General features: G+C 33.4%; 1 protein-coding gene and 1 long non-coding RNA gene across 15 annotated transcripts in view; one reads left to right on the top strand and one right to left on the bottom strand.

Moving 5' to 3' along the window:
• The window catches only part of GPHN (gephyrin), a 641,293-nt gene that overhangs the window by 138,601 nt on the left and 477,028 nt on the right, over positions 1-25,664 (bottom strand). For 9 of the 13 annotated variants that reach the window (XM_032344542.1, XM_032344543.1, XM_032344533.1 and 6 more), the window contains one exon: positions 2,704-2,746. In XM_032344542.1, coding sequence (XP_032200433.1) covers positions 2,704-2,746 — 43 coding nt within the window. Of the gene's footprint in view, positions 1-2,703; positions 2,747-4,548; positions 4,612-25,664 lie in introns of all 13 variants that reach the window. The other 4 variants (XM_032344531.1, XM_032344534.1, XM_032344532.1 and 1 more) reach the window with 1 other exon arrangement.
• Positions 1-25,664, top strand: part of LOC116591546 — a 50,491-nt gene that overhangs the window by 12,317 nt on the left and 12,510 nt on the right. Inside the window, exons 1-2 of one of the 2 annotated variants that reach the window (XR_004286046.1) lie at positions 10,965-11,062; positions 11,772-11,905. This is a non-coding gene — a long non-coding RNA (uncharacterized LOC116591546). Of the gene's footprint in view, positions 1-10,964; positions 11,063-11,771; positions 11,906-25,664 lie in introns of those variants that run through there. The other variant, XR_004286045.1, reaches the window with a different exon arrangement.

Here is a 25,664-nt window from a genome sequence, read left to right as displayed (position 1 = left end):
GCTGCATGGGGAGTCTGCTTCTCCCTCTGACCTTCTCCTCGCTCATGCTCTCTCTCACTGTCTCTCTCTCTCAAAAAAAAAAAAAAAAAAAATAGAACCACCTTATGACCCAGCAATTACCTTACTAGGTATTTAATCAAAAGATACAAAAATACTGATTCAAAGGGACACATGCTTCCCGATGTTTATAGCAACATTATCTATAATAGCCAAATTATGGAAAGAACCCAAATATCCATTGACTAATGAACGGATAAAGAAGATGTGGTGAACACACATGCACATGTGTGTGCGTACATCCACCCACCCACCCACACACACACACACAGGAATATTATTCAGCCATCAAAAAGAATGAAATCTTGCCTTTGCAATGATATGGATGTAGCTAGAGTATATTATGCTAAGTGAAACAAGTCAGTTAGAGAAAGACAATTATCATATGATCTTACACAGATGATCATAGAGGAAGGAGGGAGACAAACCATAAAAAACTCCTAAGTAGAGAAAGCAAACTGAGGGTTGATGGAGAGCAGTTTGGTGGGGGTACAGCTTAAATGTGTGATGGGTATTAAGGAGGGCACTTGTTGTGAAGAGCACTGGGTGTTATACATAAGTGATGAAGCACTAAATTCTTTTCCTGAAACCAATATGTTTAACTAACTAGAATTTAAATAACTTGAAACAAATATACAGACAAATAAAGACAGTATATGTATATATACGTGTATAAAATAGAGATGCATAGAACAAAAGGTCTGTGGCAACAAAGACCAAATTTATATTTAGTCTCTATATTTCTGTATTATTTGGCTCTTCTACAGGATTTGCTTATGCATCTTAAAACATGTTTGAAAAGAAAAATAAAAACAGTTTTCTAGGAAAACAAGGGGAATGGATGCATAGGGGAAAGGGTCCAAAAGAACAGAGGCAGAACACAGCACTGAGAGAATGAGGAACTGTTAATAGGATCTACAGGACTGCCACATTACTAGTTCATAGCAAAGGAAGAAACTAAGGGTGATTAAGCGACTAAATAAGCAATAAGATATTGAAGTTGAGAAGTTCAGAGGTAGAACAGCTCATGGTGATAAAAGAATCCTGGGTGTGCCTAGGGGCATGTGTATGAATTACTAAAGTGGTGTTGAGATGAAAGATCTTAAACTTATAGAGCGGTTATGATGTTGGATGGGCTCTCTACATGGATCTAAATGACTACATAGATCTAAATGATGAAGTGACTACTTCATCATAAGAAAACATGATCAGGAAAATCTGGACAACTGTAATGTCCATTCAAAGTGGTTAATAGTCTATAAGCCAGTAAGAACATAACTGAAATGAAAGACCATTCTAATAACACAAAGATCCACGATAAAGGTGTAAGAGCATTCAAAGAATCTGTTGTCAGTAAGAAATTATTTTTTTCCTATCATCATAATCACTATCAATGATCCACTATCATCTCAGGATCAAAAACAAATGGAAATCATACAGCAATCATCACAAAATGTCATTTTAAAAGTTCACTCAAGGGTTTCAAGCTAACATAACAGATTCACAACACAGAAATAGGAAAAATTTACAGTAAAGAAAATAAGACACAAATATTTGAAGTTCTCCAATTACTTTTGTGATTGTTAAATAATACAGATATTCTACTGGAAATATAAATCATTCTGTTTACTAGTAAATTCTCAGTGGTGTAAGTATCCAATAGACCCATTTAGTTATGGTCCACCCGTACTTCTCTTGATAAAGATCAGGGAGAAGACAGGATGATATCATTAATTTTAAGTGACAGAAAACAATACTAAATTATTAGCATTTATATATTACTTTTCTCTTAGGATCCTAAAACTTTTAAGGCACAACCTTCAACGTTTTATCATTTCAAGGATACAGGTAAGGAAAAGCTATTTACATTTCCTTTTTATAGGATAGAAAAATGAGTAATACACAAAGTTAGATGACTTCAAGTTAATGTTATCAGTGATCAATCAAAAATATTAAGGTTTCTTTATCCTTGGTTCATGGAGCTATGTTCTAAAACATGCTGCTTAAGAAGGTAGGATCTTTTAAGAATTCATTTACAAAATGATTATGACTCCTCTCAGGAGTCACTTTTTTTTAAGTTAGATTCTTATAGTAGATTTATATAATTATTTTCAGTTAAGTCTATTTTCAAATTATTTTTGGCAGTGGGGCAATTAAAGAGGGTTCCCATTGTAGAATCATTGAGGGACTCATTACTACCCTAATGAGAAGTTCTATCAAAATTCTTTTGTCAGTTTCCAGGAACAACTGGAATGAGGGAAATATTCACTAATATATTGATACTAAAACCAAAGGAGGTGAAAGCCCTAACATTTATATTCTTTTTTTTTTTTTAAGATTTTATTTATTTGACAGACAGAGATCATAAGTGGCCAGAGAGGCAGGCAAAGAGAGAGGGGAGGAAGCAGGCTCCCTACCGAGCAGAGAACCCGATGTGGGGCTTGATCCCAGGACCCTGGGATCATGACCTGAGCTGAAGGCAGAGGCTTTAGCCCACTGAGCCACCCAGGTGCCCCAACATTTATATTCTTTATATAAACTGTCCCCAATTGCTCTTTGTTCTTTCACCAAAATATTTTAGCTCTTTTTCTTGTTGAACTATACATTCTTAATTCAGTAGTCCATCTGAAATGTTGACATACTTACTGGCTCTGAGAATGTTCTCCTTGCTGCTGCACCTGGATTGGACCTGCAGAGAGAGCATAAACTCAGTAATTTAGGGCTCATAACACAGAGAGCCAGATATGTATGCATACTTAATGGGCAAGCTCCTGAGGTTTAGGAGCAAAGGCTTAATATATCTCAGATATCATAACAACTTAGTAAAAATATATTACATTTGTTCCATATTTAAAAAAGTTTTTTTTTCTTACTGTAAAGAAAGAGTAGACTTCTAGAAAAAAATTGGGGTACAACATTAAAAATGGGACAGAAGCAAAACCAAAGGCAATTTTTTACTGATGTGCATCGAAATTAGTGTATGGAAAAAATAAGTTACCACATATTCAGCTATGAATACAGACCCTTAATCTTAAGGCACTATGATAGCTCTTGACTAGACTAATAATGCAGCTCAAATAATAAAGTTATAATAAATACTCCATTGTAGTGATTTTTAATTATATATGCTGATAAGGGGAAAACAGAGAAATCCTCATATACGATATTTATGTGACTCCAATAACCTTTGCTATTTACTGATTAAAATAATAACAAATTAAAATATAACCAACTAAAATAATTGGTTATTAAAATAATTGGTTATAAATAAAATATGGGCTATGAAAGATGACTTTGTTGGAAAATAAAATTGAGTTCATTTATTTACCAGTTCTCAGGTGTTTATCCAGAGTTTATCAACCAGAAACCCTTATGCTTTGTTTATAGTTTAGGTCAAAGCAGAACATTCTTCTAAATGTTATAAGTGTTGAATTCAAGAGCCATGTTGTATGGCACTAACATTTGTTAATATCAGAGGAAATTGTACTTAAACTGCACACCTCTTCTTCCCACTCCACAGCAGCTTGCCCCAAATGGATATATATACACAACAAATTAATTTCTATTGCTTAACACAAGCTACTATTGTAATGAAACAACTTATGAAAGGAATGTTGCAACTTAGGGTGGGTTATGGTTGTCCTTCCCTGAAAAGAACAATTGTTAACGTTTAAAGAAACAAAAACAATTAAAAAATCACAAACATACACACAAGAAACACACACACACACACACACACACACACCAAAAAAAAAAGGGAAAAAAAGGGAAAAATAATTCCAGATGTTAAAGTTCTTCTCTTTTGGCCCAGATTATTTAGTTTTAAATATACTAGAATGAAGAAGCTAATCTGAAAGATAGTATTATATTCTTTCACTCAGAAGTTTTATTGAAAAACAATTCTGGGCCAAATGGGAAAGGAAATTAATGACTATTTGAAACAAAAATACAGGGAGGAAGACACGAGAGTAAGAAAAAGAAAAAGAAGAAAGAGAAGTTTGGGGAAGTAAGTCTAGACAATAGAAAAGAAAGTTTGGGCTTATAGAAGGGGACACTATGAATATACAAAATGTTCTGCTATTTCTTATTGAAAATTCATACTAAGAGGGTAAGGATCACTAATGAACTTGCTGCAAAATAAACAAGCAAGTTTTCATACTATGGAATGAAAATAGGTGTAACTAGACCACTACAGCCTTAAAGGAGAAAAGAAACAAACACTAATAGACAAATTAATAGACAAGCTTAATAAAGAGATAAACTACATTTTAAAAAGTATAAGGAACACAAGAGAAAGCTAACAGAATAAGAAAAATCTGGGAGAGAAGGAAAAAAACGGGGAAAATGCTGAAAGACAAAAACAGAGTTCAAAGAAGTCAAATGGAAGTCAAGAAAGTCTTCAACAAGATGTAGAAACAGAAGGAGCCCAAACCCATAGCGCAAAGCAATGTTTGCGAATGGAAAGCAGCTCCTTTGATCAGTAATAGTTACTCTTAAGTCGTAGCCTCTATTCCTCCAGAGTTCATCTTTAAGCCCTTCCAATCTAGAGTGGAGCTAGTGTGTGGATAGAAACAAGAGATTTATAATGAACAGAGCAGTTCAGATGAGTAGTTCAAATTGTCTCATCAAATGTTTCAACAGATTTATATAACATCTAAATGGAAATGGTGGTGAAAAACTAGCTAGCTTTACCAAAAAAAAAAAAAAGTCAAACCAAACCAAAACAGCAATTTTAAAAACCCTGTCTTAGGTGGCTTAAAAATTTAAAAAAAAAAATTGGTTCATAGCATGAATTTAATAAACCCAAAATCTTGCTTTGTGGCACTTGAGTTTAAAATTATACATTTCATGGTTTTGGAAAATAAATTTGAATGATAAAAAAAATTCAGTTTCCTGAACAAATTGCCAACAGCAGTATAACCGATATTTTCTCCTTTATATTACATTGGCTATTTATTCCAGATTTGAAGGAATCACTTAAATGATTTCATGAACTTCTTTACTTTAGTGACCTTGAGTATATATTAAAAAAACTGAGGAAAATAATTTAAAAATATAATATGCACTTTATAAATATAATATGCATTTAAAATATATATGCACAAGCAGACCCCCTCTCTTATGTACCACGAAACTGGTCTTTATAATATTTACCTAACTTTACAAAATCCCGATATGAAGATTTTACCTAACTCACAATGTAATGGGATTTACTTGAAAGAATAAAGTCAAGAAACAATTACTGTTCTTGTTCTCACACACAGGGACTAGAAAGAAGGTAACAGAGGTCTGTCCCAAGTTTTACAATTTACTGTTTTTTGTTTTTTTAATCTAACCCTCGCTTTTTAATCAATGAAAAAAAAAAAAACACAAAGGGAAGTCTGAAAAACAAAATGAAACTGAGATTTTGGCCTAATACCAAATTTGTCAGGGATTAAAATTGAAAGGTATGGTACTGGATTATCTATTAATTTATTTTATTGGATTATGTTATTTTACTATAGTTAACATCTAACTTTATGGTATTAACAATACCCCTTTCAGCTGGAATTAAACTAAAATCATGTGTAGAAACAGCATTATTATATTACAGTCAATGGAGGAAATGAAAAACACAAGAGACTTACTGAAAACATAGGTATTCATTTACTAATCAAGACTGCTTTCAGACATCAAATAATTCATTTAATTCATTTCAACATGTGTTTACATATGTAATATAATTTTTGCTGAAGATCACATTGTCCAGAAAGAAATCTTAAGCCATGAAACAGAAAACAAAAGAGGGGAAAGCATGTAATAAATGATAAGGAAAAAAGTGAAAATGCTTTAAACAAAGCTGAGAAAATTTTAACAAACAACCACAATCTTTAGATACAGTTAGAGAAGTGACTTACCTTATGCTTAGGTCATAACAAGAATAGCACAGTGTTTAAAGTCAGCTCTTCATTATGGGAGGTACAATTGAAAGCCATAGGTTATAATAACATGAACTGCTACACAGAAATGAAGACTTTTTCAGCCCAACATGAAAAGCTAACTCTTACGGGAGAACATTTCTACTGATGTTTAATGCAGCATGAACAACTGAGGGTGTAAACATCAAAACACATGAATCTCACACCAGTAAGAGAGACAGTCCAATCTCTCAGGAACACAGAATATTTAATCTGTGACTATAATCTGTGACACATAAGGGAAGGCACATCACTCTAACACTGAAAGATGCATGCATAAGGTATAACCATCCACTGACAACTCTCCCCACCCCCTCCCACTTGTACACACACAAACCCATTAAGATACAGGGAAAAAATGTAGTGCCAAGCTGTTATGAAGAAAGCAGGACACACGGAAGCACAGCAGTGGTCATGTGATTTGAGAGGTGTTCTTCCCTTAAACCATCCCATCACCATGCTTATTTTAAAGAAGCCAGGAAAAGACCCCCTTCAATGCTGCAATAGCTACGAGCCCCCAGCTTGAAGCTAATGTGTGGAATTTTGATCACCGTTCCCTGCGATGTCAGGGGCTCTCCAGTGGAAGCCAGATGTTTAACACCAGTTAGTGGGGTACAATGTGTGAATAACAAACATCCTTTCCCTTCTGCCTTTTGCAGAAGTGAGGGAGGAGAGAAACAAATAAAATAAAGCCCATGTTAAGAATAGTTTCATAACAATATAAAGATGTATAAATATTAAAATGGAGATTACATTTAATTACAGGTTAACACAACTCAGGTTTCATAAAAACTGCCTCTATTTTGCTGCTCACCAGGATAATTTGTATTCTTTCTCCTTGCAAATATTAGGAATAAATCTATACAATATGGTTCATACTGAATAATTCTCAGGAATTGGGTCAGATAGGGTCAAACTGGAAGAAAGGAAGTCATCTTTGATGGACATGAAGAAAGCCCTCTCCTATTTTTAGCATGATGGTACTTGTCAGTGTCACATTAGAAATTAAGCTTCTATATATATGCTTACTAATTTGAGAAATTCTATGGCAATAGTTTGGAAAGGAAATTTAATCTTAATGCTACATTTAAAAAAAGAAACAACAAAGAAGACTACCTATTTAGAAATTGTAACTAAGTTTCCTATATACTCTTCTCTACTGTCAATAAAACTTATTTTAACATGAGTTGTTCCAGGTCATTAGAAAAAAGTTTCAAATTTGCTTTCCTATCATTCATGATGGTAGTTGACTTCATCTATTTTATCTTTTGGTTTATGTGTAGAATACAGTTTAGCTAGATTTTTTAATTTTTTTAGAGATTTTTATATTATGATTTTCTCTCCCTCATCCTATTCTTGGTAGGCCAGAATATCTTGACATTTCCCTTAGCATGTCTTTATTATTCTAGACTCTAGGTGCTCCTTTAATCTCAGTTCCTCAAGGGGAAAATAAAGATTGTTAAAGGGCTCGAGGGAGAAAAGACGTGTATCAGAGATTTTAAGCTATAAAGGTAGAAAGAAATGTCAGTTGTGATCATGCTATCACCAGTGGAGGCACTGACAATTGTAAAATAACTGTAATCACACACTCTCATTGTGACTTCATTACTTCATTGTAACTTCCACATTAGCTCAGAATGTAAGCAAATTCTTCTTTTTGACCCGAAGAAAGAAAGAAAATCCATGCATAGTTATCTGGTTTTCAAGACAGATTGACCAAAACTTTTTAGAAATGTCATAGCCATATGGTCATATGTACCGGTAGGAATGCAGGCCACATAATCTAAGGCATGTAGGAAAGTTTGAACTAGCTCCTATGTACCGGTAGGAATGCAGGCCACGTAATCTAAGGCATGTAGGAAAGTCTGAACTAGCTCCTACAGAACTTTCCTTTTACTCTTGAGGAAGCTGTTTTAGACCTTAGACAAGCTGTTTTCATCTGGTATCCTTTGCTTATTTTCTGATTTAAATACTACTTGTCCTTTAAGATCCAGCTTACACCGTACCAGTTGCAAAAACTATTCCCAAAGTTCCTCAATCAGAAATAATTTCTTCTTTCCCTGAACTTGAAATATCTTCATTGAAATACAATTTACCTACTACAAAAGTCACCCATTTTAAGAATATAGTTTGGTGACTTTTAATAAATTCACATGGTTGTACAACCGTCATCACAATCGAGTTCTAGGTTTACTTAAACTCTTAAAACCTCTTATCTGAACTTCTATTATAAGAGTTATCACAGTTACTAATGTTCCAACTGTTGATAAGGGTCTCAAAATATATTATAGGTTCTTGGAGGGAAAGGATCTGACTTTAATTCTCTTTACATTTCCTACTATGTTAAATATAGTTCTTTGTACAGAGTAAACATTTGCTAATTCTGAATGTTTATTTTATAGTAATCATGGCTTTTTTCATCTCAGATTAAAATTTATTTTTTATAGTATAAGTATGATCATAGCCACTCCTGTACTGTCTTAAAAATGATTTTTGCTTATCTGGGTGGGCTAATATTAAGAAATGTAATATTAAAAGCATGTGGATTATAGCTAAGACATAACTGAGCTCCCCACAGAATGATCTTAAGAATATGGAAAATACCTTCCTATTTATATTACTTAAGATTAATCGAATGGTGACATTTGGAATCCAATAAATATTATCCTACAGTATAGATTTCAGGTCAGGTAAAGCAGATTCCTTATTTTCTAAGAGAACAAGATATTTTTTATCTCACATGATCATGTCACTAGGATGATACAGATGATAGAGATTTTTGATGTAGTGTGGCTCTTTTGACTTTAATTTTTCTACCCCATTAAACTTATTTAAGAGTAATTCGTCTCTGAAAGAACAAAATTCTTGGAATACCATTTACTCATCAAAATAAAACTCAAGAGGATAGAGAAAAAGGACCTCATTGGCATTTACTTAGATTACTTGCCTCTTTAGCCTACCCAGAAACAGAAGGAAAGAAAGGTTTGATTTAAACAACAGTAAGCCAACAACTCTACATCTCAGACTTTTAAATTCTATTTCTTTATCTCCTCAATTCTTATGTGAAAAATGAAGAATAGTTTAGAAAAGCTCTTTCCCATAGTTCCATTCATTCATCACCTTATCTGGATAAATTAGGGTACATGTATTTGGCTCATCTGAGCATAATAACAATTCATTTGTGTTTAATCAGATTTATGTTATCACAACACATATTAAACTGAGGAACTCAGAGTTTTGATTTATTAATGACATGAAAGGCAGCATGATAAAAAGAACGTCCTTTGGAGTCCAGTGGTATGGTTTCTGATATTGGTTTATCCTTTTCTTAGCTATGTGACCTTAGATATAACATTTAACATCTTGGAGTTTTAATTTCCTTATCCATAAAATGGGAAAAATTAAGTAGGATACTGTATGTGTAAGTGAAAACTATTAAAAAAGAGCAATACAAATCTAAGTCATTATTATTATCTTTATTTAGATTTTTAGTCACATTTACTTAGGTAGAATCTGAGGTATAATGAGAACAAAGAATTGGCTCCAGATCATGCCATGAGTCAGTGACAAATGACAGACTATAACTGCCAGTTTCTAGACTAAAACTTCAGGAAAAGGCTGAGTTAAAGTCTGAAAGTTATCTCTGTAAGGATTAATCTAACACTGTGTTGTATGATTTTAGTCAAGCTATCTCAATTCTATGGGACTTGATTCCCTCATTTGTAAAATGATACTGTTTCCACGGGCTTCAACTGGAGATGATGGAGCCCTTGAAAGAATTTGTGGATAAAAGTCAGGGGTCCATTTACTGGAATGGAGAAAAAATTAAAAATTTTATATTTGCCAATCTAAGTAATTTTTTATTAGTTTCTCTCATTATGAGCTTAGGTGACAAACCACATTAAAATGACAGAATCTATGTTTCATATTATTATGGATATCTTAAAGTACTCTTAATATTCACCAAGATTTCAAATTATAGTAGTCTAATGACTTGTTGCTAGATTTAGTTATTTAATGCATTTTAAAAGAGGCATTATTATCACACAATTTTTCATAGATACTTTGATAATGATTTGAAATTTAGTTTTCTTTGTAATCCCACATATTTTATTTTATATACTTAAAAATACTTTCCTGAAAAGAAGTCTGTAGGCTTTGCCAGATTCCCAAATGGCTCCATAGGAGAAAAGAGTTTAAAAAACTCTGAAATAGACAATTTCCAAGCTTCCTTTTGTCTCTAGGATTTTGTTGCTCTAAGAAATCTTTCCTACCTCCATCTGCTGCCTTTTATCAAACCATATATAAAAGAAGATCTTTTTTTGAGAAAATTATATAAAATTGGTCATGAAACTAACAAATTGCCCATTTAATAGACCATCTAAGAAACAAAAAAGAAACGATTATCAAAAAGTTGTAAGATCTCAGGCTTATAAAAAAAATTTCTGCTTCACTTGCTCTTTTCCCATTGGTTTAGATATTTAATTAAATGGAATAATCATTAAAATTTGTCACATTTAAAACTCTAACAAAAGTTGAACTTCCATACACACACACACACACACACACACACACACACACACACATTAGTTATATCCATAACTAATGATTTTTTGAACTCTTAGACACGTGTTGATCACAGATAAGAGCAGCAATGCTATTATCTATGCATAACATAAGCCTTTTCAGGTGCACAAACAATATTTATAAGCAGTACAATTTTACAATCTTTTCCAGATAACTATTAGTGGTTTCCCCACTAATACATGAATTATTATTGCCTTAAATTCCACTGAGCTTTCTTAATTTCTAGGCAATTGTGAAAAATTCTTCTTTTCCAGTATTGACTTTCTAACAAAGCTGGAACTATAGCAGGTTACACAGCTGATAAAGTGAATTATAATGAATACTGAAAATCAAAAGCCTATTTGTGCTGCTTTATAGGTAATTTGTTGAGCTCCTCAAAGAGAATGCTATGATATGTAGAACATAAAGAACAAAACTGGTTATCACCATGACTCAAAGGGATACAAATTTGAGTATCAATGGTGAGTATTCTTAATGTATTATCCATAAAGCTTTAATTCTAAATTGAGTCATTCATTTTTTTTTGAAGATTTTATTTATTCATTTGACAGACAGAGATCACAAGAAGGCAGAGAGGCAGGCAGAGCGAGAGGGGAAACAGGCTCCCTGCTGAGCAGAGAGCCTGATGCGGGGCTCGATCCCAGGACCCTGGGATCATGACCTGAGCCGAAGGCAGAGGCTTTAAACCACTGAGCCACCCAGGTGCCCCTACATTGAGTCATTCTTAATGGTTTCTAGAAAATGTGTAAATCCCATGCTGGTCTTCCTTTGGTACCAACATTTAGTTGATGTTTGTTCTGAGAATTTTGATGATGATCATGAATAAATATAAGAAATATATATTACCTAATTATATAAACATAACAAAGCTGAATAAATAGTTTTTGACTGGTAGGGATTTCAGATTATTCTTGACACCATTTCCCAATCTTTAGATGAATATTTAGCTACTTTACAGAGTAATTTATCTTCAGTCTAGAGAAGAGAAAGCAGGGGTTATTACTGGGTTATTCAGTAAACTTATAATGAAACAGCTCTCCTGACTTCCAAATACTTTTCTCTGTACACCAGTAAATGACCCTATCTTTCTAACTTACCAGTGGCAATCACTGCATTCCTAATCTGTCCTTGAATTTTCATTGCCTTTTTGTTCTTGACTATTTCTTTTAGTAATAAGAACCACTTCAACAGGCATATGGAGTGAAGGAAAACTGGTACGAAAGGCAGTTTGGGGAACAGCACTCCAGAGCCAGACTGCCTGGATTTGAATCTTGGCTCTACCATTATTAGCTGTGTAACATCGGGTAAGTTATAATCTCTTTAAGGTATATTTTCTTATGAATAAAATGAGAATAACAGAAATACCTATTTCATAGGGTTGTTAGGAGGAACGTGAGATAATATGTGTGAAATGTTTGATTTAGAAGAGTATCTGGCCCAGAGTGAATGGTATATGAGCATTAGCTATTACTACGTTTGTTGTTACTCTTATTTGGATGATACTCTGGATCTGTAACACAGAATGCTGACTTATTTCTTCTGTAATTTTGACAGCTCTAATAAGTAAGATCAGGTAACATTAGGTAAGCATTTGAATAGAAAGTTAAAAACCCTAAGTTTTATAAACTAGAGCCTAAAAGATGGTTAGAGTCAATAATATAAAACACTGAATTATTGAGCATTTGCAATAAGTATCATTTCCTGATACTTCTGGAAGAAAGTCACATTGGATTTCATTAAACAAGATTTTAAGATACTGAGTTTTTAACTAGATTTAATATTCTTTTTGGTTTTCATTTAAGGGTAGCAGAATATGCTATAGGCAATACAAAGTCTTCCTTTCTTCTCTTCTGGGTTCTTTGGCTGGTCTAATAATTCAACTGGCATAGGACAGATTAACAAGAGAAAAAAAAGTAATTTTGTACATACATACAGGGGCCCCAGAGATATAAGGCTCAATGACCAAAGCATTCAGCTTTTATATCTTTTAGACAAAGAAATAAGAAATAAATCAAACAGAGAAAGTTAATTATCATATGGTTTTACTTATTTGTGGAACATAAGGAATAGCACGGAGGACATTAGGAGAAGGGAAAAATGAAAGGGGAGAAATCAGAATGGGAGATGAACCAGGAGAGACAACGGACTCTGGGAAAAAAAATGAGGGTTTTAGAAGGGGGTGGGGTGGGGGGATAGATGAACCTGGTGATGGGTATTAAGGAGGGCACGGACTGCATGGAGCACTGGGTGTTATATGCAAACAGTGAATCATGGAACACTACATCAAAAACTAATGATGTTAGTATGGTAACTAACATAACACAATAAAAAAATAAATATAAATAAAACTGCCTTATTCATTAAAAAAAAAGAAACAATAAATCTGGGGGAAGAATTGGTAAGACAAAGGTGTGTTGGCTAGAGGGAGTAAATTAGTGAAGAAATAAGGTCTGTGAATGTAGTATTCTTGGAGCTAAAATCTCTGTCTCTGGTAGTATGAATGCCTTTTCCTCTTCTGGCACAGGGAGGGTAGCTTTCACATGGGACACTTATTTCCTGCTTTCTGGGGAGTGTCCTTTTTGAATTGGCTGTTTTCTTTCTCTCTTTTATTTTCTGGTTTCTTTCTTCCCTTTTTTTTAAATGTTACATTAGTCATCATATAGTACATCATTAATTTTTGATGTAGTGTTCCATGATTCACTGTTTGTGTATAATACCCACTGCTTCATGCAATCTGTGCCCTCCTTAATACCCAACACCAGGCTAATCCATCCCACCCACAGCCCTCCCCTCTCAAACTCTCAGTTTGTTTCTCTGAGTCCATAGTCTTTCATGGTTCATCTCCAGCTCTGATCCCCCCTTCATTTTTCCCTTCCTTTTCCTAATGTCCTCCATGCTATTCCTTATTTTCCACAAATAAGTGAAACCATATGATAAATGACCTTCTCTGCTTGACTTATTTCACTTAGCATAAGCTCCTCCAGTGCCATCTATGTTGTTGCAAAAGTTGGGTATTCATTCTTTCTGATGGCTGAGTAATATTCCATTGTATATATGGACTACATCTATCTGTCTGTTGAAGGGCAGCTCAGCTCTATAAAGAACTTCTCAAACTCAACACCCAAAAAACGTATAATCAAGTAAAAAAAAATGGGCAGAAGACATGAACAGACACTTCTCAAAAGACATACAAATGGCTAACAGACACATGAAGAAATGTTCATCATCATTAGCCATCAGTGAATTCAAGTCAAAACCACATTGAGATACCACCTTACACCACTTAGAATGACAAAAATTGACAAGAAATAACAAATGTTGGAGAGGTTGTGGAGAAAGGGGAACCCTCTTACACTGTTGGTAGGAATGCAAATTGGTGCAGCCACTTTGGAAAACAGTGTGGAGTTTCCTCAAAAAATTAAAAATAGAGCTACCCTATGACCCAGCAATTGCACTACTGGGTATTTACCCTAAAGATACAGATGGAGTGAAAAGAAGGAACATCTGTACCCCAATGATCATAGCAGTAATGTCCACAATAGCCAAATTGTGGAACTGTTTCTTAAGAACTTTAACTGAAAATAATCAGTATGTCATATTTTGGGGGTGGCACATAAAGGGAGTACAATAAATCACCCCAAAATATGCCTTTTTAGCATAAAGCTTATTTGAGTTAGTTTGAGAAATAGCAGACATAGAAGTTCTGAAAACAGAGTAGAAGTTACCCTTTGGTAAAGAAAAATTATATTTGTAAAAGAAATCTCCATTAAAAAAAATTATTGAGGAGGGCACGTCATGTGATGAGCACTGCGTGTTATACTTAACTAATGAATCATTGACCACTGCATCAAGGACTAATTATGTACTATACAAGGGCTAACGGAACATAATAAAAAAAAAGTTGCTAATTGCTCAAGAAAAAAAAAAATGAAATCTCCACTTATAAGGGTGTCTCCCTCTCTGTACCTAGAAAAGGATGATCTAAATCACAAGAGAATGTTATCAGTGGAAAAGGCATGGATTAAATCTGTATTACAAACCTCACTCTTCTTTACTATGGTTTTTCTGGTAACCTCCCCATAGCTGGCCTCTCTGCTTCCACTTTATTTTGTCTTTAGCTAAACATGGTATTTAAGCTTGTGGTTCAGGCTAATACATGAAGTATACATGTTAAGAAACTTCTTTTTATTAACTTTTTCTTCATTTTTCTCTTGTTAATCTATCTTTTGTTTGAGAAGTTCTCAGCCAGGAACTCAGAAAAGTAGATGGAAAATTGTTTTCCTTCCTTACACAGTTCTTCCCTATACATTCTTAAATGTCATGTCATATCAATTTTTTATTCGTTAACAAAAAAACAACAACCCCAAACTCCTGTTTCTACTGAGTATAATATACCATGTAAGAGTGTGGCTACATAGTTTTCCTTTCTAAATCAAAGGATGCTATACTGCAGTTTTTATTTTTCCAAATGCCTAGATAGCATTCATAAGGCACACGGAAAATATATAAAGGCAAAGATATTTCTACATTACATTAGTAAAGTAGCAATGATTTAGAAAATGTTTAGGGCATTCCCTCAAGGACTGGAGATAAGAGTTAAATTGTCTAAAGCCTTATATTGCAACTCTATGTGGTATATAGTATGTTAACCAAGCAAGCCTCTTATGGTCTAACCAAGTAAACAGTTTATAGATATAGTTTGATATTATTAGACTCTTCTTTACATTGCGTATGTCCTTTCCACTTTCTCTGAATTCTCAAGTTTTGCATTTCTGGGCTAAATCATATGGAAAAGCAGCAAATCCAATGCCATTAAAATTGAACTTTTAGCTTGTTAAGAAGAGATAACTGTGTTAAAATTTTTTTTTTTTAAATTTTATACACATTTGTAAGGGAGAGAGAGGGCACGAGAGCACATAAACAGGGACACTGGCAGGCAAAGGGAGGAGCAGGCTTCCTGCTGGGTAAGGAACCTGATGAGGGACTTGAGCCCAGGACCCTGGGATCACAACCCCAGCAAAGGCAGATGGTTAACTGACTGAGCCACCTAATCATCTCTAAAGTTAATTTTTTGATAAAAAAGGTAAATTCATGACCTTCGTACAAATACAAAATGAATATAGGTCAAACACGTAGGTAAACCTACGTGTTAATAAGAGGATCAGAAAAATGTTTCACTTGGTTCAAAAAAGAATTAAAAAAAAACTCCACACACAGGGACCATCAGGAATGTTGAAATGAACTTTCAGATTAATTGAACAAAAATCAGTTGCATCTCCAAATAGACACAATATGCATTTCTATGGATTGAGGTCATTTGCATTACTATTCACATACTACAATTTAGTGTTGTACAATAGCTCAGATAATGAAAAGGGAGATGACCCAGAAGGGTGATCTAGACAAGACAGCCAAAAATCATTTGTCTATTCCAAAGTTCTTTCATGATTTTACCTGAGAACTCTATGGCCTGGGAGTACCTATTAATAGAATTTGTCTGTTAATTGAATTCTCATTTATTTTTGAGAGTTTGTCCCCTAGTGCACACCTTTGGTTTCTAAGATTGTATGAAACACCAACGATAGTCACTTTTAAATGGACTGCAGTTTGTATTTTGACTAGAATATTAAAGTAGTTTACCACATTAGAAATGGAATACATTTATATGAAATATTCATTATATCTTTTAAAAATTTGACTTAAAATGTAATTTCTAAGGTTTAATACACAAAAATTTTTTGTAGTTTCTTTTACCCAAATCTAGTGAAAACTCAGTTTGAATATGAACTTTATTTTGTCATGATTCAGTCATGAAAAGTTCCTAAGGGAAAGAGAATAACTTATTAACATCAAAGAAATGCAATACAACGTAAAAATTATATAAGTATATTGACCATGTATTACTATGTAATTAAGCTAAAATACAGTATGTATATTTTCTGAGTGAAGCTCTCTTTTAGATTTTTTTTTAAATAGAAAAAGTAAAATAATTGTGTGTAAGAAAAAGCCAGAAGAAGAGGGATATTCTTTCTTAGAACATTGTTAAATTTAGGTTTACCAGTACTCTGAGTTGCTTCAGCCCACTTTACCTTGTAAAATTTATATTTTCTCTATATACATTACTGGTTCTATTCCCTTATACTAGCATAAGCTCATATTTATATAACTCATTCGCAAGATGGTGAGGATAGGTAAGATAATTTTAGATGTATGCAAATTTTTATTTCAACATAAGCTTGATAGCTGTAGGTCTAAGAACATATGCTAATTTGATATGCTAAAGCTAGAGACTTGTACATGCAATGAATCCTTCTTTAAGCAGACAAAAAACAGCTACATGATCTTGGCTAAATTATTTTAGCTTTTTAAGCATTAGTTTCCACATGTACAAGAATCAGGGTAATGATAACATACATTAACTGAAAAAATACTTCTTGAGCCTATACCCAATGCCAGCCTTAGATCTTGGTACAGGGGTTAAAAACTAAATAAGATTGACAGGGAGCTTGCTACCATGAAGTTTACATTCTAACAGGAGTAGGCAGATAATAAGCACTTAAGCTAATATGTAAATAAGATAGTTTCAGCTAGCAATAAATGTTTATAAAGAAAATACAAGATGGTAATGAGATAAAAAGTGATTAGCAATAGGGTATAATTATTTTAGACAGAGTAGACAAGGAAGACTTCTCTGAATAGGTATCATTTGAGTTAAGACCTGAGACATGTAGAGGAAGATAGATGAGAACTTTCCTGAGGTAATAGCTAGTAGTATGTAAAGGCTCATGCTTTGTTGAGTTTCCATTTTATAGGACTGTTCTGAAAATTAAATAAACTAATGTAGGTAGAACACTTGGTCTATAGCTGACATTTAATGTCTGATGACAATAATAGAGGTGAGAATGATAATAATTAAGAAGAGAATGATAATGGCTATGATGATTACAATACCAACTATCAAAAGTCAAGTATTGCAACTACTTTCCTCAATCCTTAGTTTGGAAACTGTCTGCAACCTCTTTCAGACCAAAGAAGAATGTTGTAATTTGTCAGAAGAGCCAAAAATTGATAATAAAAAGAGACATAGTAGGTGTTCAGACTGAAGTTTCCAGCTAAGTAGGACAGAAAAAATGTGTTTTGAAAATAATGTATTTCGTAAAAATCAGTGAAGGTACCTCTGATAAAAGAGAATACATTTCTGTTTATTGAAGGTTTACTGTAAATTTCTGCATAAAAGTTCTTGTGATACCGTATTGTTATTAATTTGTGATAGCTACTATACTTGCTAGTATTTTCCAGACAGTGAATCTACACTTGATTAGAAGTATTGAGGCATTTTCAAAGTTTATTTTAAAAAAATGTATCACACAGGGAAATTAGTGAAAGCTGAGTAATAAAGAATATCTATGCTGTTAATCATCAATACCCATGTCTAAATCACATTATGCTTCCTTTGGAACAGAACAATGTTATTAATAATGCCAAGGGGCGTTTTGGTTCAGTGTTAGTGCTTTTGTTACTTTTGTATTCCTGTTTTGTTCCTTTTGATTTCCTATGTATTTCTAGTATAAATTATGGTATTATGGTTTGGTTGGGGTCAGTAAGAGCAGTTTTTGAGATATATTGCTTACTTCTGGCTAGTTTATTTTATGGCTGTCTCAACACAATAAACAGGAAAATAATCACATATATTTAGTGTGTGTGTGTGTATACAGAACACACATACACAAGTATACTTAGTATATAAGTAGCTTATAGAGGAGTTCAAACAAATATCTTCAAAGTGTGCCACTTAACGCATGTAGACTATTTTGAGCTGAAGGCAGTCAAGATCCAGCGGGCTCAAGAGAAATGCCTGCTCCTTCCTTAACTACCTAGAAGAATTTAAATTGGGTGTCTTTCCCAGAATGAGAATTTTTTACCACACATAAATTTTATATAAGTGACCTATCTGTACAAGAGGGCAAACACTAAGTATTATGAAACATCTGCTCTTTTTCTTATTTCCCTGTGAATTGCCCTCCTTTCTTTTGAAGCCCAAACCCCCTCCAATTTCTTACCTCAGAATGGCATAAATACCCTAATTTTACCTGTCTTTGAACCTCTCATGTATGAGATTCTCTTATGTACAAAATTAAAATTTTCTCCTGTTAATCTGTCTCATGTCAATTTAATTCTTAGACCAGCCAAAGGAACCCTTGAAAGATAAAGGAAAAATTTCCCTCCTCAACTATATATATATATATATATACATATAGTATCTGTATGTGTGTATTTTATCTCAACTAGCACATACCAAAAATCACTGAAATCATGCCACTAAACAGTGTTACTTTAAAAATAAATATAAGCAGGAACATATCAGATTGTTACAGAAACAAAAGGGATCCTGACAAATATAGCACTATTCAAATACAGAGCTAGTATATGTCATATATAGGCAAAGAATATATTTCTAATTTTCTACCATATAATGTATTATTCTTAAATAATAAAAATTCTATGCAAAGGGAACTTGAACTCTGTCATAATTCCTTAATTATTAAAAACAAGGTCAAAGATCTAAAGAAACTACAATAAAACATGAAGATTCGTTAAATCTAGCCGGTCAGTGTATGGGTGTTTGTTATTCATTCTCTATTATATATTTCATTAAAAAATGAAAACTGTAAAAAAAAAAGATAAAAGGGAACTGATTCACCAAAGGACATTTACATGAAGCTGCCAATACCCATAAACGTTTTCACACAGATTTCTCAAATTTGGAATTTGGGATCATTTGGATAGTCTTCTGCCCTCTTGTCCAAGAATAAACATAACGCCAATGTCTACAAGCCATGTATTTTTCATTGCTTTTTTCATTCACTAAGTGTATATTAATTGAGAATGCTGACAGTTTCATCATTAAACAATTTACTTCCTCTAACTTTCTGAGGGTTGCTTCAGGTAGCTTTGCTGTGCCCTGCATTGCTCGGTTGTTAAATGAGGAATACAATGAAGTCAAAAGCTGCAGAAACTAATTCACCAGAGATTTCCAACTCTTAAATTTCTTATACACTAGCTATTCTTAAAATTTTTTCCATATAGGGAATCCTTTGGTGATAATTATTCTTTCTACGTATGCTTTATTCTTTATTCTCTAAGGAAATTCTACTTTCTTCTCTCTTTTCTTCAATTCACTTTCCTTATTATTTCTATCAAATTTTAACAATTAACATGGGGAAGTTCAAAAGTGATTTTTTTCTCTTTATCTATATTCTTCATGGAAAATGTGAAAAATAAGACAAAAGTTATTGAAAATGAAAGAAAAATAAAAGCTGCTACTGAAAATGGTAGACATTTGATTTAAAAAAGCTTTTAGTATAACACAGACTGACCATTATGTTTTTTGTTAAAATCAGTCTCATTCAATTTTTGATGAATTTATTTTGAACCATCAACACATCCTTCCTCTGGCCTTCCCCTGCATACATATCTGCAATAAGATATTTAGGATTAGTTTATAGTCTATAATGAGAGAACAGCTGTAAAGTTAACCGGCTTTACCAATCTATAACCCTGGATTCGTTAGTATTATCTTTTAACTCAAGGTGAAAAGGGCATGTACACTCTTTTTATAAATAGTCTTTTCACAGAGTCACTGTATAACTTAGAAATTTTATAGGTAGAAATATTATACTTAATTCATTTATCCTAGTTTCATCTAGATTATCTCTCTCATATTCCTGTGAGTTGGGTTGGCTTAGAATTTAGGCACAGTATATGGTTGGGTTACCATAGTCCAACACTAAAGCAGCTATGCTCATCCCATTTTGTTCCATTACAGCAAGCTGAGATACATATATTTATTCTAACAGCAATTATTAAGGATAATACTCTTTCCTCAATGGCTGAGATGGGTTGGGTTATTATTCATTGAAAAGGAAAAGGAAAATAAGAAACAACTAGAGATAAAGAAGACAGGTAGTTTCTGTTAAAATACACACGCATACACTCACATACACATACACACAAGGAAAGGGAAAAGAAGCACAGAAAAAAGTGAAGTGTAGGAAATTGCAGTAAGAAAGTAGTTAAATGTAAATGAGGTATAAATAACAAAATGTGGACTCATAGATATTCTCTTGACATTTCTTTAACTTTCAAAACACATGGCAGACCTTAAAAACACCAGTATCATTCCTGATCTGAAATTGTCTTTTAAAGTCAATAGGCCATAGTCAAAATGCATAGTTTATAAAATTCTAAAAGGTGTGTGTGTGTATGTAAGAGAAAAGACAGAATCACATCATGACTAATCTTAAGAGCAGCAGCAAAATTTCCCTTTGTGGATGGGATGTTTAAAAGGAAGCCAAAGTGTTTCCAAACATAACGTAAAGCAATGACAGCATGACTGTATCTACCAGGATAAATGACTTAGTAAAACAAAGTCCAAGAAAGTAATTCTAGCTGGGGAATGTTTCAGACCAAAGCCTTTGAAATAGAGTTCAATTATTTCTGAAAGTTAGTTAGTTAACTGCAAGTTAACGGTCAATTAATTGCAAGTGAAAGGGTAACAATATAGATGGATTGAAAGAGTGGTCCTTATATGCCCAAGAACACTTTAGAAATGCTACTGTCACTGACATATATTAAGGAGAATGGCTACAGAGACCCTTGCTTTATGGTGGCATGTGAGGTTGAATAAATGAGCCAAGATGATTTTGACTTATCCTTTATCTTTTGAACTGTGTTATATGGCTCTAAAACATATGACCTGGGGAGATTAGAGATAAATTTGCTACGTATAAAGAGAAATGGGCTAATGGAAGCCATTTAGATGCTGCTGAGCTTCCGCTCATACAACACTTTTTGTTTGTTTAAACTTTATTAACCTACATATCAAAGGTTGGAGTAATTGATAGCTGTCTGGTCTGGTTCAATTACTATATTAATTTTCATTGGGAACATCCTGATATAAATTAAGCAAAACTTAATAATTGTTGTCCACAAAAATGACTTAGGAATATAAAAATTAAATGTTCAATTTCAGGACCATTTACTTGTTTCCACCTGTTTGAGATGAAACTGTGCTGTGAAGGTAAAAAAGAAAAAAAAAAACTCCCATTTGGCAAAATAGCATCTAGTTTATCTTCCAGTAACTAAACATGCATATATGAAACAAGATAATGCTTAATGCTACTAATGAAGGATGCTGATCACTTGACCATTAAACCAATGATCCTATTTAAAATATTGAAGGTGACTGACTATAAAGTTTGTTAAAAAAAGTTTAGAATTATCATGGATATGAAGAGGTTAAGTCATGTTTGATATATTTAAGGCTGAATGATGAGGCTGTGAAATCTGAAGGCAAGACAATTAAAATCAGTCTTACTTGGACCCGAAGTACTCAGACACAGCCAAATATTTGAGATTGAAGATTGACTCAGTATTTCCTAATAACAACCTCTTGCAGATTCCAATGGCATCTTTTTTTTCCCTTCTTTCCTACTCTCCCACTCATGTGTATTCTTTGAAGGGATGCATTTCTCCATAACTGAAAAGTACCTGCGACTAATTTAGCAGCATCTGACAGCAGAAGACCATTTTCTGCCTCAGTTCCCACTTTTATTCCGGAGGAACTCCCTTCTCTGTCAAGCACTGAACAGAAGTTCACCATTAATTACTGCAGCTTCAATACTGAATTCAAAGGGCTAGATGGCTATAAGAACTTTTCTTTTAGTGCAAATATACACAGCAGCCTTCTCAAGGAGCCATGCATTAGTTCAAGCCATGCTTCTTAACAAGAACACTTAGGCATGGTAGCCCAAACAGAATTAGATTTAATTGCTGTGTGCTGGGATAATAGCAAATTGCTAAAGAGAAAAAAATAATTAAAAAAGAAGCAGCAAGCTAGTTTTTATGATTCTAGGTAATATTGAGTACAGAATGGCATTGACAAAATTTCAAAAACAGACCCTTCTTTTCTGATCCTAAGGAAGACTTAGAAAAGGAAAATTGCTAATATAGTTGAAAACTATGACTATAAAAGTCCATATGAATCTAAAACCCTTTGGGGTTTCATGGAATATGAAATCTAAAAATATCTTTAAGGTTTTTCTGAATTCACTCTTGTTCTTTAAGTTGCTGCTTGTGCACTGAACTATTTAAGATGGGAAAGTCAGAAAAAATTGCCTATTCTTTAAATACTGAAGCAGAAAAGGGAATGAAAAACCAGGGCTTGTTTCTCTCTCCATCCCTGCCTTTCTTTTTTTTCCCCTCTCCTTCCTCTCGTATTCATTCTTTTTGTTCCCTTAAATTGCAAAACATTTGAATACCAACATACCTACTTTTTCTGCCCTTTCAATTCCAAGGGATATATGCAATATTAGTTTTCCTATGTATAATACACATCCAGCTCTGTGTTATTACAAAATATTTTGTATAATAATCTTACTATTTTTCAGAATTCTTCACTTTCTGTAGTAACAAAAGTCACATGAAAATTAAGTCAAGAGCATTTTAAAAGATAGATTCATAAATGATGCAAGCACATGTATTTCAAAAGCTGTATGTGGCTTCAATTTATCACCCAATGCATTGATACTTACTCCTGGATATAAAATACGTCACTGAACCATGAGACTGGGTTCCCAAAATATTCAAGCTGAAGAGAAGTAAATAAGTATGATAAAATGAGCATACCTATCAAATACTAACGTTATATATATGTAACTATACAAGTTGAACCTTTAAAACCAATGGAAAGAATGATACCATATATTCTCCATTTTTATTTCCAGCTTAGCATTCTGATGATAATGATAGGTACATTTTGTGGAAAAGCCCTCAACACTTCTCTATAAGTCTTAATTCTATAATTTTTGTTAAAATTGAGAATAAAGAGAAAATTCTGTCTTAAAGAGATGCTGTGAAAAGATAAAAGGATATTAAAAAACCTCTTGAATAATAAGCATAGTACACATAGGATTATGAAGACTGTAAATATTTTAGATTAATATCATTTAGAAAATGATAGCTGCAATTGTAAAATTGGGTAGGAAACATTTATTAGATAAACACAAGTAAGTGGCTAAAAATACATGGTAAAGACTATTAGTATGATTAAAATGGATTCCACAGGATTCAAAATATGTCTTATATTCAACTGAATGGACTTTAAAAATATACCAAATAATTTTATATAAACTATATCTCCTTTGGTATGTGTTATTTATTCTAACCTATACTGCTTACTGGAGTCCTTTCTTTCAGGGTCTCCTATACCACTCAAACGTGTATAACATTTAAAGGGTGAATATTTGCTATTTCCTCCCATAAATAATGTTAATAAAGAGTAATGTCACGCTTTGCCTTTAGCTCTCTTTTCCAAAGAGGTCTGTACTTGGTAAATAAATTAACTAAGCCTACTACCAACTTAGAATAACTAATGTAATCTCTGTATAGATAAAAACATGAGGCCATGTTCATGTATCTATTTTTTAAGATTCTATTTATTTGAGAGAGAGGGAGAGTACAAGTAGGGGGGAAAGGCAGAGGGAGGAGAAGCAGACTCCCCACTGAGCAGGGAGCCCAATGAGGGACTTGATCTCAGGACCCTGGGATCACGATCCGAGCCAAAGGCAAACATTGACTGAGCCACCCAGGTGGCCCTCTGACTGAACATTTAAGTAGAAAGCAAAATGCACACAGCATAATCAAGACCCAATTCCTCTAAAATTATACCACTAAGTCTGCCACATTCATGATGAATTAGCTTTCTCATGAATAGACCAAGCAATAAGAATCACCTCTTTTAATTCAGTCATATATTTATTTTACTTTGCTCATCTAGCTCAAAGATCTATATCTTATTTGCAAGATAATAAGGACAAATAAGGCATTTAATAAGTCAGAAATAATAGCATTCACTAGAAAGAGGTGGTAGAAATAATAATACCACACAATAGAAAGCTTATTGAAATTTAACTAGACAGGCATAAACCTCTGATATCAACACCCAACTTATAAATTCATTCAACAAACACTGACTGATGATGCTGTGAAGAAGTCCTTGTCCCAAAATGTCAGTTTCCCTCTCCCTTTACCCTCGCCTAGTAAATGGATATTCTAAGGACGATGCTCCATTTGAGATGTTGGAGGAAAGAAACAGGATAAAGGATTTTGTTGCCATTCAGAATTTGTCAGAATAAAAATGCCTTTCAGTAGACTAGATTCTATTAGAGGCTAAAGTGCATTTTCCTAAGAAATTATATTACAAATAATACACAGATTCCTTTATTAATTCACATATGTCTATTTGGCTCTTGATTCAGTTAAACTATACTGCTATTTCAGTTTAAACACTAGTCTAGAAATCTGGTCACCATTTATACAGTTATTTTCATGGGAAACTGCTTTGCCCCATCTATAAGTTGGTGGGTGTCTGTAGAGTAAAATATAATGGAATTCAAGGACAATAGGATGATGGGATTCAGGATATGCTACCCCAAAATATGGCATCTTAGCATGCTGAATAATTTAAATTAATTCTGAGAAAATGGCAGAAGAGGGTCTCTCTGTCCTTCCCCTGCCCTTTGCCAAAACAGGTCATAAGAATTGCCCTCTCTGTACCCTTAGGAAGGGAGCATCCTTATCTCCAAGATGGAGGACCACTGAGAAAAATCAAAACAAACAGCTCTTTCAAGTTTCCCCCAGTTTACTACCCTTAGCTCATACCTTTCGCCCCATCAGAATTCTCGATGATTATCCTTCCTTCATCAAACTTAGCATAAAAACACTCTCATTTAACTATTTCTTTGTGTCTTCATTTCCTTATGAAGGCTCTATAAATCTTAAACATTATATTAAATTGGTATGCTTCTCTCCTATTAATCTGTCTTTGTCAGTTTAATTTTTAGACACAACCAGGCTCCTACGAGGATGGAGAAACACTTTTTCCTATCCTAAAATAACAATTACAATTAAAAAGTACTATTCTTATGATTCTGGAGAAAAAGACAAGAAAAAATGGAGAAGAGAGTCAACTGGCTGAATGAAAAGAAAGACATATCTCAAAAA

The sequence above is a fragment of the Mustela erminea genome, chromosome 5 (assembly GCF_009829155.1).
Source record: "Mustela erminea isolate mMusErm1 chromosome 5, mMusErm1.Pri, whole genome shotgun sequence".
Lineage (NCBI taxonomy): Eukaryota > Metazoa > Chordata > Mammalia > Carnivora > Mustelidae > Mustela > Mustela erminea.
Note: the sequence above shows the minus strand (reverse complement) of the source record. Positions and strands in the feature narration are given on the sequence as shown.